Raw genomic sequence first — 17385 nt, 5'->3', positions numbered from 1 at the left:
GTGGAATTTTCATTTTCACGAAACTTTTCGATAACCTTCCGTCACTTGCGTTAATGCACTGGGTGCACAGTAGGGTGACAGGAAAAAATGACCCCTATCGGCCCACCTCTGCGTCGATTCCTAGTCCCACCAGGAGTACTTGCACCAAATTTGAAGCAAATCGGACAAGTCCAACTACCGCACCAACGGGCCTGAAGTTTGTATGGGAATTTTCAATAATTTACATAGAGAAAACCCACCAGCACACATTTTCGCCGCTAGGTGGCACTGTATGCATCGTATTATCACTGTAAGTGAAAATAAGAAGGATAATTGAATTGTCTACAACTTAGTCGAAGACTGCAAGTAAATCCGACTTTGTTAAAAGAAGTTATTAAACTTTTAATGAAGTGATGTCTGAGTCAGTTTTGCATGGGGCCTGATAGTGCGTGGTTGTGTATCAGTACTCGATTCACACGAACTAAACATTTTTGTGAAATAATCGTTGGGTTTAGCTCAATGGTATGTTCAGAAGAATTATAGTAAATAATACGAGTCATGCTTTGATTCGAAAATTTTAGTTCCACCTGTTACCGCATAGAGGGCGCCAACACTAACTTTTCAACGGAGAGAGATAGAAATTTGGTGTCTTCTACAAAGTTATAGAACAGGCATTTTTCAGTATTTCTTCTGAACATCTTGATACTCTATCTCTCTTCTATGAAAAGTTAGTAGTGGCGCCCTCTATGCGGTCACAGGTGGAACTAAAATTTTCTAACCAAAACATAACTCGTATTATTTACTATAATTCTTGTAAACATACTATTCCGCTAAATCTTACCATCATTTCACAAAAATATATAGTTCGCGGGACTCGAGTACTGATACACAACCATGCACTGCTAGGCCCCATGCAAAACTGACTCAGACATCACTTCGTTAAAAGTTTAATAACTTCTTTTAACATAGCCGGATTTACTAGCAGTCTTCGACTAAGTTGTAGATAATTAAAATATCTTTCTTATTTTCACTTACAGTGATAATACAATGTATACAGTGCCCCCTAGCGGCGAAAATACGATCTAGTGAGTTTTCTTCATGTAAATTGTTGAAAAATCCAATATAAACTTCAGGCACGTTGGTCCGGTAGTTAGACTTGTCCGATTTGCTTCAAATTTGGTACAAGTACTCCTGGTGGGACTAGGAATCGACTCAGGGGTGGGCCGATTGAGTTTTCAAAAATTCATCATTTTTCTGGGCAGCCTAGTGCACAGTGCTTTAAAAATCTAGCGAAATCGTCTTAGGGCACCAGCGGGTCTGTAAAGAATACTAAATATTAATTTCTATTCCATACTTTTCAGTTCAGCAATTCGAGAGATCGTGCTCACCGCAAGCCATGAAAAATAGACTACGTCGTGAAGCGATGGTTACTATTTATTAAAAAATCACGGTTGAATAAAAAATAAAACTATTAAAAAATTTCAAATAGTTTATAATTTTCACAAACTTATTAGGAAAAATTGTTTAATAAGCTTTCGTAATATTGTGTAGGAAAAAAGCTGAAAATTTGAAAATAAATCTGAGGATTATGATTGATTACAGAACTCTGGAATTTTCTATTGGAATGTTTTCAGGCAGGAATTTGATATTGATGCTATTAGACAACTGTGAAATCAAGACCAATAGATCAGTTACATATCAGGACCCCATTCCGACAATTTATCAAAAGTCCTCATGATGTTTACAACAACAGGTTATCAATCTACGGATCAGATAATTGTTATTGTAATATTGAATTAAATCAGTCTGCATCAATAAATTTTCAACTTTAATCCAATATTTTTTTGGGTGTGGTGGGGGGGTGGGGGGCGTTGTATGGTGTTAAACCCCAAAACCTTCTCTGGGCTACGCCGTTGCTTGGAGTTATTTATTTCGCTTTTCATTTTCCGATATGTTTCAGATCGATCCGATGGTTATTAGTTAGAAAAATTGCAGTCAGAAGGTTCGCACAAATGAACATTTTTGCACTGATAAGTTATCAAGTTCCTTCCAGACAACTTGGAAGTTTTCGGTGATTATTTCTAGCGGTTGTAGACAGAAAAATGAAATACAAAATTCGATTTGTCGTAATAATGTTTGGCTTACTTCAATGGATTATTTCTATATTGAACAATAAATAGGCGACAAAGAGTAATCCACAAACAACAAGCCATAACTTTTAAAGTATTCAAAATAGATATTTGAAGTCTTCAGTAAAGTTTTTCGCAAAAGTAAGAGCTACAAATTTGTAGAAGGCATCATTTCGATATAATCACTTCCAAGAAAATTTGTGAAAATATCTCACTCATAGGGGGATTAATCAGCAAAAGCACAATACCAAAAGAAAGGGCATATTTCCTCCATTAAATTCTCCGAAGATACTATTGACCTAAAATAAACCCGTTTTGGCGTTAATAATAGATTACATGTTTTTGGTCATATTTCTGGCAATGGGAAATGATAAAAATCTTTCGTCCGCATTTAATGTTAAATATCTCTTTTGATAATAGTCCGATTTCAACAATCTATAGCTTGTTCGAAAGGTATTCGTTAAAGCTGTCTAAAAACATAGAAATTGTTAATCTATATTGTCAATTTCGGCAGATAATTCAAAAAAACTGCAAAGAACGCCATTTTTACGCATTCAAACATTCATATCTTGGAAACTAAACATCAAAATCAAAAACAAATTAATAGCGTTCATACTGTTTTTTAGTTCTTTCATTTAAAATTGGTTTGAATAAGATCGGTTCAGCCATTGCTGAGAAACACGAATGAGAATTTGTCCGTTACATACACACACACAGACACACACACAGACATTGTCCCAAATCGTCGAGCTGAGTCGATTGGTATATAAGACTCGGCCCTCCGGGCCTCGGAAAAAATCTTGAAAGTTTGAGCGAATTCTATACATTTCTTTTATAAGAAATGTAAAACATTTAATCTCTAACGTCCACCAGCAGACAAACACCGTTGGCCCACATTCGCCGCATTCTCGCAAATTTTAATCGCGTTGACCCCTGTTGTAATCATATTTTCGCATATTACAGAGGGTTCGGTTGCTAGCAAGGATTAATTAATATTTCATTACGAATCCTACGCTCGATTAGCTATGTCACTGGAAGAGTATTATTATTATGCAAAGTTGCTGCTTACAGCCTAAGACGCAACATCTCACACGTTTGTACTGGAAATCACTGGATTTCTCAGATAAGCACCAGATTTGAGCCGAACCTGCCGATGGCTGGTGGTAACCGGCTCACGGCAGCCCACACGAAGCTTTCGATCGAGTGCGACCGGTAACCGGTAAGGTTAAAGAGCCTATTTTGTCCCTATTAGGGACTGGGTGCCGTACTATTTCATGCATTATGTGGCATACAATCGATGGTTTACATGTAAATATCTTTGATTCGTTCCTTGGAACCAATATAATAACAAAAATGGCCTGGGAATGCTGAAAAATTTCGGTTTAAGTGCAACAAAAACTCGAATCGAATACCCCAATTATCGCACAAGCATTCGAATCAGTGTGTTGAACAAAGTTGGCAGACGCCGCTCTAACCAACGGCTTTAAATTGGTAGGGCAATAATAGAAACTGGCCGAAAATAGGCTGATTACCATACCACCAGCAATACTGTCTGATGATAGGTTTAATTTGCGTTTTTATTCTTCGTGGTATTGCTACCTGCGAAATTCGCTAGGGTGTTGCATTGATTTCTTTTTAATTTGTTTCGAAGATGTTTGGCAGGATTGTTCAAAATGAAAGCGATTATAGTACCAAAGTCTTGTTCTTGAATAAGACCAGGAACAATATATATATTTCGAGCTTCTGAAACATGTAGTCTTTATTGTAATCTACCATTGATCAGATATCAATAAATCAAACAGTTATCTCCATTTAAAGTCAAGAAACTTGAATACGACATTGTGAACTTTTTAAAAATCACAATTTTTACATTATAATGTATAAATTGTCCTTATAACCCAGGTTTATAAGGACCACCCTAGATTTCGTTTTTTAAATTGATTGGTCCGGGCAGACATGCCGGACAAACGCATCATTTGGTTGTTTACTGTTTGATTACGATGATCGTTTCCATGTTGAGCGTTCCTTTGTACGTTCCTCGCGTACATGATTTTTCTTTGTTCCGATTGTATTTACAAAGCTTCGTGTCTTGTTCTGAACTGTGGTCGCAAGTACAGCTCAACCCAATCCTTCCTACTGTCTCCATCTAACGGAATTAACTAGAATTCTTGCTATAATCATCTGCTGTCGCGGAGCTGGCGTGTTCAATCCTAGCCAAGTTGAGACTTAGAAAGACACTCGTAGCGTGTATCAACTTTAATTAGATCCAATTTAGCTAAGTGTTATAGGTTTCCTGTTTCGTACAGCCGGAATAATAGATGAACAAACTGTGCACGCTGACAAATGTAGGTGGTAGCAGCTGCTGATACTAGATAGGCTGATTACACAGCAGTTACACAGTTAGTGTCATCAAAGCAGTGCTCCGTCTTTCCAAAACTGATTTTCGCTAGTAGAAGAGATTCCGATTTCAATCAGTTTTGTAACAAATATTACATCTATCGTCACATCTGTTATCAAGTGAGGGTGTGTCCTCGAACTTTCTTTTCGAACAAATAAGACTCTCAATACAAACAAAGCCAATATCTAAGCACTAACTGTAGCCAGGCAGCAATGTATGTAAATTTTACGGTCAGACAATTTCTTTGATTACAGTTTATCATTATATCTGTTCCTTCTCTCGCCCGCATATCAGATCCAGCTTAGTTGAGTCTTGTCTCGGATCTGTTCGCTGTCGTTCCAAGCTGTCTTGATATGCATACATTTCTCGGCGAATCAGCTGCATATATGATCAATCGAGAGTGTAGCTCTCTTTGTGTAGGTACTGAGTTATCGTCTTTGTTGTCCGGTCAGCAGTGTAGCAGTGTACGGTGTCCTTTCCCCTTAAATTGCGTACACTGTTCGTGCTGAGTGATTGGCGCTTGTTTTATGTTTTTTTTTTTTCAAGACAGTGGAATATACATTAAAGGTGATCAGAGTCACAGTTTTATACGTAAACAGAGCTGGGGTCTGTTTACGTATAAAACTGTGAAATCATGCAAAAATTGTTAGCGGAATCAGCATCTACTAAGGTCGGTCGTTTGGATCCAAGATGAAGAGAAAGAAAGGTGGGAACATTTGACACTTTTGAGTGTACTAGTTTTATACTTGCAAAATTACGGAACCCTTGAAGTAAACATAAACATCCGAACGAACAGAGAAGAGAGAAAAGGCCGAGCTTCACCTCGGATCTTCCGATTCGAACATTTAGGGACACTTTTTATCTCGATATTACCGATAAAAAATAATGACCGAACCGAAACAAAACTGATGGCAACAGAAAAGCCCACTACGTCATTTGTGTATGCTTTTCTTCTTCATATCCTCGTATTTTGTCGTATTTTTTATTTCATCGAAGAAAAATTTCAACTGCACTTATACACAGAAAAAATGTGCCCACCTGTACCCGCCTTGGCTTGCATCATCCACCAAAATTAGTGCTGTTCTAGTAGTTGATCTGCGTCAGTCTATTAAACATTATATCGAAACCAACAGGTTCTTGCAACATTTTAACGATACAATTCTGCTCTTGTAATGAGCTTGAATCACCCCTGGTTGCTACTCTGGTTTCAATCGGGACTAGCTGAAATCGCACAGAGAATCAATAGATGATAACGCTTGGGAACGATGTTTCATCCTTTAATGTATAACTTCTGGAAATCTCCAGTTGTTTATTGGTCAATACCGGCACCGGCCGAACCCGAGCGTAAATCGCAGAATGGACGGGAAGGAATGTTAGTCCGACACTTACTTTTGCTAGAGGTCAAATATACGCCCTCCATAAGTATCACGGGAGAACGGAGATTGTTAGTAAAGATAGAGATTCGAAATCGTGCGCACGATTCAAGATTTTTGGAGTCTCTAGGCACCCGTTCAACAGGGGACTTGTTAGGTGCTTAAATACGTTTTAGGAATATCGTAATGGCGAATAACGAGACAATGAAAGTGATCCAGAATGCAAATTTAGCAGGAACTCCTTTTTGTTCAAAAATCAGCTAGGGTGGTTCTAATTATATCAAGATAAAAAAAATACTTTTTTCGATAAGTTTACTGAAGACATGTCTTCAGTAAATTTGTCTAAAATGCGGTGTTCTTCAACTTCATTGAAGCCAATCAAGCTCAATCTCGAACCGTTAAAAAGTTGAATTTTTGACATTGCTAAAATTAGAACCATCCTAACTACTGTTTAAACAAAAAGAATATTTCGATTTCACTAGTTGCCATCAGCTTAAAATGAAGCCCTTTTCTTGCGGGACATCACGCTTGACTAGGTGACTAGGCTCAAGAACACAAGTTTTTTTTTGAGCTAGCGTCAATCCGGTGCTAGCTTAGTCCTATCATTAAGTTAGTGTCGGATTCTGTTGAGACGAAAGCGAAACGCAAAACTAATTTAGACAAACAGAGGATTTTATCTGGAGACTGTACGTGCTGATCGATATACTGACAGGACGATTCATTAGGGAATTCGACCAACGTCTATCATACGACAATTCGAAGAATGTATGGTTGAAAACTTGTAGAAACCCAATTTCCAAAAGATTCGACCGAAGCTCGTTCATGTGTGACTCATTTCACGTTAACTCCAGCCGCAAAACTGGATCTGTGTATTCGTGAAATAAGTTGACGCTAGAAATTTAAAATAAGCAATGATCAACTTTTACTGATATTTTCAAAGTTTATAAAGGACTACCGCATCTACATACCCGATCATCTAGTTGAGCTCAACGGTGTGGTCAGCGATTCGTGTTAGTTTTGCATGGATTCACTGGCGTACAGGATTGACTGTTTCAAGCATTTCTTATTTCAGTAAGTGAACATTTTGAATGGCAATTGCATAGGACGAGACAAAATTCTATGTCCCTTGAAACTCGTGTCGGTTGACCTTTGGCTTGACTGTTTTGCCTAGTTACGTCCTCTTCTACAAGGCTCTTCTGTCTGTTCGACTGTTTGTACCGCGCGTCATATTTTGGACTAACTTGTTGAGAAATTTTAAATTAGTTTCAATTTTAAATTAGTTTCAAATTCAAAGTCATATCAAACCAATTTTTTCACTGATTTTCATTAAATGAGCTTATTACGTATTGCGTATTGTACAATGTTCATTTAAAGATCGAAAATTAAACCCACTCTCCTCAATTTTTTTCCGGATCCACACCTGACTGAAAACCTTATTTTACATGACGGACGTACTAGCCATTTCACGCGCGCGAACTTTATTACTATCATGACTACTAGAAAGAGAAGCAAGCAGGTTTATCACGAATATGTAGATAGAAAAAATAATCTGAAATTAGATAGTCTAAAAATGCAATAAATGATGTATAAAGTGTCCAGATTTTGTCGCTTCTTACGACATAGAAGTAGGAAAAACTAATTTACTAATTTTAAACAACAATGTTTTTTACTTAATTTTAAACAAATAATGGAATTTTAACTTTTTGCTGAAATTAAATGACTTAGCCTTACAATATTTTTGTAAGTTGTACTTTGCAAGGCCCTTCTTTTTGTTTAAACAGAAGCTAGGGTGATTCTAATTTTAGCAATATTTAAAATTTAACTTTTTAATGGTTCAAGATAGATCTTGACTGACTTCGATGAAGTTGTAAAGCAACACATTTTAAGCAAATTTGCTGAAGGCATGCAAGCTCCAACTTTTACACTTTCCATTGCGCGAGAAATCCAAAATTAAGCTTAAAGGTGTTCCTTGAAATTTTTTTTTATTTCTATAACTTTTGTAGGTTTTGTTTTACACTAAAATACCCTTTGGACAACTTGAAGATAATTTTAGAGCGCATAATTTTCTTTAAAACATCAACTAATGACTTTTTTTTGTCTCGAAGTTATGATAACTTTTATATAAAAAATATAATTTTTTCGAACAGCAATATCTTCGATTAGGGCACTTAACATTATATACCGTTGCTGTCATATGAAGTATGATGCTTTGTAGTGTAGATCATTAAAAAAAATTCAAATACTATATTTTTTATATCTTGCAATATTTACTCAAAAAATAATTAATTTTGAGTAAAAAGTATATATATATATATATATATATATATATATATATATATATATATATATATATATATATATATATATATATATATATATATATATATATATATATATATATATATATATATATATATATATATATATATATATATATATATATATATATATATATATATATATATATATATATATATATATATATATATATATATATATATATATATATATATATATATATATATATATATATATATATATATATATATATATATATAACTTTCTAACGAGAGAAGCTAGAGGTTCGGTATATTGAGACAAATTGTTCTCCTTCAAAATATCTGAAAGTATTTCTAAGGTCATCTTAATGAAAAATCAAAACTTTGAAAGTATTATAAAGTAAACCATTTTTTAAGAAACACCCTGATTTTTTTTGGTAAATTTCTTGTAAAATGAAAATTACAAGGCATAGAGCTCTAATGTCTTCGACGAAGTTTTTTAAAATTTGATTTTCTTCAATTTTCTAGAAGACAGCGAAACTCTTTCTCGAACCATTAAAAGTTATTTTTTTTATTGTAAAAAATTGGAGCCACCCTACCATATATTTAAAATAATAGAAAAGTATTGCAAAGCGCACTATTTTATCATGAAAATAAAACTATATTTTTGTGCTGTCCACCATGAAAGTAATTCAAACATATTACAAAGGGTCAATCCATGAAAAATCAAATTTTTAATATAACTTTTTCAATTTTCATTTTTTTTTTCAACCTACCATTCAGATGTTTTTCAGAGTTTTTGAAAACGAACATTTTCTTCTAACACACTTCTATTATTCAAAAGAAATAAACACCTTATAAAACAAAAACATTTTTCAAATAAATTTCATGAAATTTAAAAAAAAATATCGTATTTGCCATTTTTTACTCAATTGTAACTCTAACCATGACCTTATTTATAGTTGAAAAAGAATTATCTTTTGTTTGCCCCAATGAGTTATATTATTATTCCAAAGAACCCCATTTTTGACGAAAAAGTGCTCATACCTATTGTAGGAAAACGGTTAGATACGAGGTGCCATGAAACAAATTATTCGCCTTAAAATAATTCTTAAGTTGCCTGAAGACCACTTCAGTTTTAAATCAATACCGCAAAAGTTATTTGAATAAAACAGTTTTTCTAAGAAACGCCCTATCCTTCGATTTTAAAATTGTTGTAGAATGAAATGTGTGATAGATAGAGCTTACATGTCTTCAGCAAACTTTTCCAGAATTTGTCGTTTTACAACTTCGCTGAAGGTCGTTTGGCTCTAGCTATAATGATTAAAAAGTTAATTGAAGTTTGATCTTGGTAAAATTAAAACTACCCTTACTGTTGTTTTAACAAAAAGAAGGGGCTCACAAACTACGGAAACTTCTCCAAAGACTTTATATGGCTATGTTGTTTAGTTAAGTCATAATTCCACGCACACAAGACCATGCGTTTTTCCCATGCATATTGAAAGCCAAAAATATTAAACAAACATAGAAATTAATTTGTTTAGTCAAAAAAAAAATCTTAGCTCGATTGGCATTACCCGGCGGATACCTTTCAATGCCATCAAATCAACGAACATTTACAAATGTATATACCAAAAAATATGTGCAATTTTGAAATTAATAAAATGAAAACTACTACTTATTTGCAATAAAATAAGAACGGAAAAGATAGTTGCATTAATCAACTAATAAAAATAGGTGATAAGGGATGCGTAGGAAACTCGAAATTTTATTCATAGATTTAGGAACATTATTCAGGGTCCGACCATACGACATGAACTGATACATGATTTATTACATTTTGATTATGATCTGGTTTTCATAGTTGTGGTTTAGTTCACAAAATCGAAGCGGGATTTTCTTCTTGTATCCTTTCAATCCTCGTGAACTGATTCATGATTCCTAATATATTAGCCACGATGCACTATCCGTGCTCGTAAGATTGTTCACAAAATCATCAAATATTACTCATGTGTTCGTCATCTTGCTTATGATTCCTAGTATAGTAGTCATGACTTACCATCAGAAAAATTGACATCCTCGCGTGAGCTTGAAAGAGAAACGAAATTCAATTCATATCCCCTTGCCATGAATAAAAAGTTTGGTTCTTTTCCCTCGTCATTCGTTCTTTCGATACAGCGCATTCACGTTGGGATATGCCCGGTTTCAGAAACAAATTGAATTTTATTTCTATGATATGGTTCAGTGTGATGTCTGGACGGAAAAAGAAAACTGTGCTGAGCACGATGAATATATTATAGAGCCACAACTCGTGTTCGTGACATAGTTCACAGAACAATGTACCGCAAATCAGTCACACTTTTATGATCCAGTTCGTTTTGTCACGTTACCCCACGTAAAGAAACGTGACTGTGATTCTGAAATCATGAACATAAGTCATTCTATACGCGACAAAAATATTACGATAACGTGAATAGAGAGTACGAAATTCGTGACTAAGGTCCTGCAATCATGATCTTAAACCACATTACCATTAAACCACATTATCAAAAATCCGGGCTAAGATCCTGAAATCATGAACATGAATCACGCTACTCTTGACAGAAATATCACGATAACGTAAAAAGAGACTACAAAAATCGTAACGAAAATTCTGGAATCATGAACATAAATCACGCTACCTGGTCAGAAAAATCCGATGTAAAACTCATGAGAAATGGCGAAAAACGTGACTGTGCTCCTGAAATCATGAACATCGTTTTACTGTCGACAAGTTTAGTTCATGTACTTGGTTTAAACAAACCAGTATAGTCCAACATTATGAACAAGAATCATTACGAAAACTAAACATATCCATGGATCAACCACAGTAAACCAACCAAATATTCGAAATTAACGCCAAATATGTATCCGGAGCGAACTAGTTTTTGACATTAAAAATGTTTCACTCTACTATCTGGGGCTAGGTTTCATTTTAAAATCTCAAATCTCTACTACGTGACGAAACTTTGTAAAGTTTGCACGCTTATAAATCCGCGATTACTAGATGGATTTTAATCATTTGTACACTAGCCGATTCAGAAACTTGAATATTGATAATAATTTAATCTGTGAAGTAAAAGTATTAAAAATTAATAAAATGTAAAATTCACGAAAAAAGGGAAAATTACAATTCATGAATCAGCTTTTTCAGGCAGAGCCGTTAATAGGAAGCACCTAAGTGGCTCAATCAAATATGTCAGATTATATGTTGAATCATTAGTTTATAATTTCCTTTTAGGGAACTAAAGAAATATATTTTGTTAGGAGCTGAAGGCTCACTTTTATTCTCAAACTGATTTACAATATTGACTTGGGGCTATTTATAAGATATAACAGATTGTTGACTCTATGACTATTTTAGGCATATGTGTGTTTAGTCTAATTGTGATTGACCAAGATTGTTTATGTTGCAAATCTGTTCTGCTAATTCTGACCGTAGGATAGTTTCTGTTAACGGCTGCGTCCTGGAGTGTCTGTTCTAGGGTGACTATGCTGACTGCTAATCAGCTTGGGTGGCCGTTCTAGGAAATGTTTTATTTCATTTGTTGCTCACATGCCAAATGAGCAGCATCATGACTATAACGTTCGGATAGTACAATAAGCGGTATACGCTATGGAATTCACGGGTATCAGTTCCACTTGCACCCATTTCCTCGCTATGTGCAATGTTTATCGTGCTCTCTTCATCGTGTTGTGAGATTTGAAGCTTTGCATAGATGTACGAGTATAGAAATGCGATAAGTGCGAGTCACGTACACATGATGATTTGCAAAGTGGGCTGGTAGGATGGGTTCTGTGTGTGTGTTGGGTTCACGATACGGAAGGAATTCAAATGCTAAAATATTTTCAGAGGTTTATGGGTACGTGGGGTAATAGGCTTATTGGCACACACGTTTCATATTTCGGATATACGTGATGTGTTTTTATTACTATAGTCTGTGTAGATATTTTGACAGCACGGGCGGACTTAACAGGGTTTGAGCCTACTGACAGGCGGGCGTTAGATCTTTGTGGGAAAGCAAATTGAGTTATTTTAGAGCAGTTTCAGTTTTGTTTTCAAAAAGTTGCGAACCTAAGCTATAGCGATTCTTGGTAATCAACCCAAAAGTAGTAACACAGTTTTAAACGTATTTTAAATTAAACAACCTTCCCACAACAATCAAATTTTCCAATTGACGTCTACGATAAACTAACACAAATGCCTATAAATCTTTGCCGGAATAAAGTTCTTGCTTCGAGTCTCCTAGCAAATTAGTCATTTTGATGTAACGGGCGTTTTACTTATAAAAGTAAAAAAATCTTATTATTACCTTTATGAATCTTTACACATTTACACTTAATGCGCTTCTTTGTCTTTTAATGTTTTCTTCCTTTTGCTTGGTAATGGTAGTGGTACTTGCTATAATTGTCGCTTCCTACTAGCGGTGTTATTTGTTCTAGGCTTCCTTCTGTTTGTATAGATTATTTAGCCTTATTATCGGTTTTCGTACTTTCAGCATTGATTGTTTATGTTTTCTTTTTTCTCTCTTTTCTTTTCAATTGGTTTTTATCCTAAAACGAATTGGTTTGAATCTGCCACTAATCAAAATTTAAAAAAAAAACAACCACACTGTACAATCACGCGCCACAACCACATCGTCGACACCGCAACCATCATCCCGAACCGTTTTGCACTTGGTTCGCGCGCGCCCGTCCCGCCTCCTTACCGACCGTGGTATGAAACCTAACCACAATCACCATTCAACAAAAAAAACCAAAACAGATGCCCCAATCGGACGGGGGTTACGTATCGCTCGGCAATGCCGGTGGGCCACCATCGGTGTACAATTCCACCACCGAGCCGCACGCCGGCTCCAAGTCGGTCATGGAAGCGGTCAAACGCGTTATCGGGTCGGCTATCGGTGCCCAGGATAAGCACTCCCTGCTCGAACGGGACTCGGAGGGCGGCCCGCAGCCTTACATTATCAGCAGCAGGTAAGCGACTGAGAATCCCGGGATTTCTTTTCCTTGTTTTCCATCTTCTTTTTTATTTTCCCATTATCATCTTTTCCCTTCATCATTAATAACCAGCGGCGGTTCCAGCTTCTGTTTTGGTTGTTCAATATTTGCATGAATGCCGAAAATATGTTGCTACTCTGCTGGCATACGCTTCGTGACACGTTTTGTTTGCTGCAATTTGGATTGTGTGCGTTTGTGTACTTTACGCGCGTGGAATGTCGGTATTCCTAAGGCTTTCGCTTAGTTGAATTTTATTGCGTAAACTTTGATCATTTGCCGCTGGAATGGCACTCGAACTTCACGAGTTATTTTATAATATTTTATACATATGTATATTAAAATTATAATTATTATATATTATAATAGTTATGGAATTTGCGTTTCGACTTCGTCTCATCAGAATCCGACACAAACTTAGTGATAGGACTAAGCTAGCACCGGACTCATGCTATCCCCACAAAGCTAAAACACTGCTCAGAAACACAAATAGTGTTTGCCTTTTTTGGAGCTAGCGTCTATCAATCCTGTCACTAAGATAGTGTCGGATTCTGACGAGACGAAGTCGAAACGCAAATTCAATAACTAATTTAGTTGTAGGTTTGTGTGTTTTACAAAAGAAACACTGTAGTTACCGACAATCTGCAATGTTCGAGTAGGATGTTGAAATCGGATCAAATTTGCAACAGTACTGGGACGACTGTATCCTGCCTAAAATCAACTAAAACTGAATTGAAACAAATCTATTACAACCACAAAAAACGCTTACAAAGCACTTCTCTCTCCCCGAATCCAATTGATTCCCGTCAGTCGGTCGGCGTCAGATGACTGGGTAGAATGTTGTTTCTACACACCACACGTACCAACCATCAATCAACTCGGTCGGAAAACAGGCCGCAGGAAATTGTCCGACAGAAGCTACCGACGGACAGACCGACCGAATTGCGTGGAATATATGCTAGAGCCGATTCGAGTGCCAAACGACGAGAAACCCGAAAGCAGCCCGCCACATGACACAAACATTCCCGGAAATGGAAGCGATCAATAATGGCTGCCGGCCACAATGGGAAACGGTATTCCGTTTATCCTGTTTTCGCGAGAATGATGCCAGGTTGGTTGGGGAATCTGTCGTCGACTGTTGCCTCGACTATGATGTAATCATCGTGTATCACACCCACCGTTGCGGGAAGCTTTAAGCTGGGGATTTATACAGTGGAAAATATCAATGCATAGTGGTCTGAAAAGTAAATTTAGCAGGAATTTGAAATGTCAACTTAGTTCTAATTTTGCTAAGAACTAAAACTTATCTTTTCACTCATTACTGGTATTAAATCGTAAAACGACTAATTTAAAAAAGTTTCCTATAGACATGTGGGCTCAGTGTCTCATACTTTTCTTTTTACACAAACAAATTAATATCAAGGGGCTTAGCTTTAGGGTTTAGAAAAACGGGAAGGGCTTTTCTAAAGATATAGTAAGGATGAGTTATTTAATTTTAGTAAAAAGTAAAATTCTTGCTAAATTCATGTTCTGGACCACTGTGCAATGGTTTATCTTCATCCTGATGATGATAATATTTCAAGTTAAAAGAATAGGCCTAAAAAACTGAAGTAACTTAAATGTTTTAGTTGACCACTCCTAGCCAAGAGGCTTTCTGCACATGAAAGACACGACACAATCTTTGATGTGTTAATTAAATTGCATTTTCATCGACTTGACGAAGGTTGAACTACCTTTTCTGGTAAGATAATATCATTGTACATTGCGAAAGACAAACGTAGACAATATTTACAAGCAATTAATTAATTCGTCAGCTTTCCTTTTAATGAAACCAACAACAAAGGACTGACGTATTTAGGAAGATGATGGTCAAATAGCTGTTAGGTAAGGCATTCTGATGTGGGCTCACTTTCCCATACAGTTTCTTAATATTGTTAAATAATCTTTAAATACTACGGCACCATAGCGAAATAGGGCTAGTAAATTTGTTCATATTTTGTCAGTCATTATTTATACTAACTATTGACAGAATGTTCATCATTTTATGTCTTGAAATATAAGGGACTGAGTTCACGAAAACCAGCTTGGAATAATATGCATTAGACAAAACTAGCGGAAAAAGTATTACGCATAATGCGGGTTGCGATAAAATTTTTATTTCAAAACTATTTAAAATGAAAAGATTCAGACTAGAAAATTTTCCATTTTATAGTCCTTATACGAGCGACCAACAATAAAAATCAAAGAAATGTAAACTGCTTCTTAAAACTAGCTTTGAATGTATTAGAATGTTACAATCGGTTACAAACTTCGAGAGAAATAATCGGACTTGGACTCTCGGGTTTGAAACACGCGATGCTTAGTAACCGCATGTTTTGCTCGTCACTGAGACAGGAGGCTGTCCTCAGGCTTCGCAAATTACCACATACTAATTTCTGGCATCTTGGCATCGGACCAATCTTTGACCTAATGCAACAAACATTAAGAGCTGCTGAACCATGGGGTCGACAAATTAAATTATCAGTTAACCTAAACAAAACATCAATGCACTATGGTCCCAAAGCTGTATTTAGGAAGACAAAACTGTTTGCGCCAAAACCGTTGGTTTTCGATATATAGTACCTTCAGCAAACTTTGTTAGTACTTTCTTGCCGATTTTTTTATATTAGTTGAATTAGGGTGGTCCTTATGGTTAGGGTGTTCAAAGTATCAACTTCTTAGATATGTAAAATTCAGCTACATAATGTTCTACATAGTTATAAATCAATCAAATTGAAGCAACTTTTCTGAAGAAACTATGTGGCTGTCTCTAGTGGTTCATGTGCTATGATTTTTGCAATATTTAAGGTAGGGTGGCTCTTTAAAAATTGGTTTTCTATTAATATCTTTTTATGTGTTAATTTTTTGCTAATACTTTGTTCTATAGGTTTTTAGAACTTTTGTAAATACACATTTTTCCGAAGCAATGAAGCTTCTATCTCTTTTGTTTGCATAGTTACAGGCGATTTTCAAAACAAAAATGGTTTTTTTCAAAGCTATATATCTTCCAACATTGCAAATGGATTTTCAATCTTTTAAATTCATTTGAAAGATCGAACCTTTTATAGTTTTTGGTGAAGAAGCTACGGGAGCGTTATTTCTGTAAAATAAATAATCAATTTTTGAAAATGGTGTATTTTTCAACAAAAATCGTTCATAACTTTTCAAATAGACGAGATAATAACTTTGTTGCTTCAGCAAAAATATTCGCCATACAAAGTTCTAAAAGTACTACAAACAAAGTATTTACGATAAATCAATGTATGAAGTGACAAATGAAAAATAGTGATTTTAAGGGGTCACGTTTTCAACGTTCAATCTCTTATGGTAAAATCAACTGAGAAATAGTCAATGTGTGTTATAATCAAAATCTATTGAATATGTGACACTGTTTGAAAACACAACATTTTACCGTACAACTACATGTTAGCGTGAATTCACAATAGTGTTAATAGCGTACTATAGTAAACTCTAAATAAAAGTTATCTATTACGGGGCCAATAAATCAAGTACCGTCATCATGCATTATATAGATGCTAGGGAATTATGCTTTATGAGTTATTTTACCAGTTCGCGGTTAGCGATTTTCAGACCTCTTACTTTTATTTGTTTTGAAGTAACAAAAAATTGAGAATTTTCCCTTAACTTACCCACAGCCGATAATTAATTTATACTTTCAAACATTGCATAAATGTTGGAAAAGCATACAATAATTTCCGCTGCTATGAATAACAAACTCGTTTCAATACTTTATTTTAAGATAACAAGACGTGAACTAAAACATTTTCTTTCTAGCACTCGTTTTGAGCACTAGTCCAAACCAAAAAGGATTTACTTAAGTGAGCATAGATAACTTTTGTTGGCCGATTTAGAATTAACGATAGTTTTCAGCTAACATTACTGTAAATCCACTGTACTATTTAGATGTAGGGTAAGGTGGGGCAAATCCGACCTAGTAAATGGTTTTGGCTGTGAAATGCTCATTTTACATCGGATCAAGTCATTTTATATACCAAATTAAAGGTTAGACTCCTGGGCAACTTTCTGTATATAGCATCTTATTTGGATCTTGGGAATATCTTGTGATACAAGCGTTTTACAAAAATGTTCATTTCTGCTGTTTTCAAAAATGGTGGGGTAAACCCGACCCC

General features: G+C 35.4%; 1 protein-coding gene across 9 annotated transcripts in view; it reads left to right on the top strand.

The window, feature by feature from the left end:
- Positions 1-17385, top strand: part of LOC131678493 (protein NDRG3) — a 224934-nt gene that overhangs the window by 90864 nt on the left and 116685 nt on the right. For 5 of the 9 annotated variants that reach the window (XM_058958674.1, XM_058958675.1, XM_058958679.1 and 2 more), the window contains exon 2: positions 12963-13174. The exons of the other annotated variants lie outside the window; for them this stretch is intronic. In XM_058958674.1, the coding sequence (XP_058814657.1) occupies positions 12963-13174 (212 nt within the window). The remainder of the gene's footprint in view (positions 1-12962; positions 13175-17385) is intronic. 9 annotated transcript variants of the gene reach the window in all.

This window comes from Topomyia yanbarensis, chromosome 2 (genome assembly GCF_030247195.1).
Source record: "Topomyia yanbarensis strain Yona2022 chromosome 2, ASM3024719v1, whole genome shotgun sequence".
Classification (NCBI taxonomy): Eukaryota; Metazoa; Arthropoda; class Insecta; order Diptera; family Culicidae; genus Topomyia; species Topomyia yanbarensis.
Note: the sequence above shows the minus strand (reverse complement) of the source record. Positions and strands in the feature narration are given on the sequence as shown.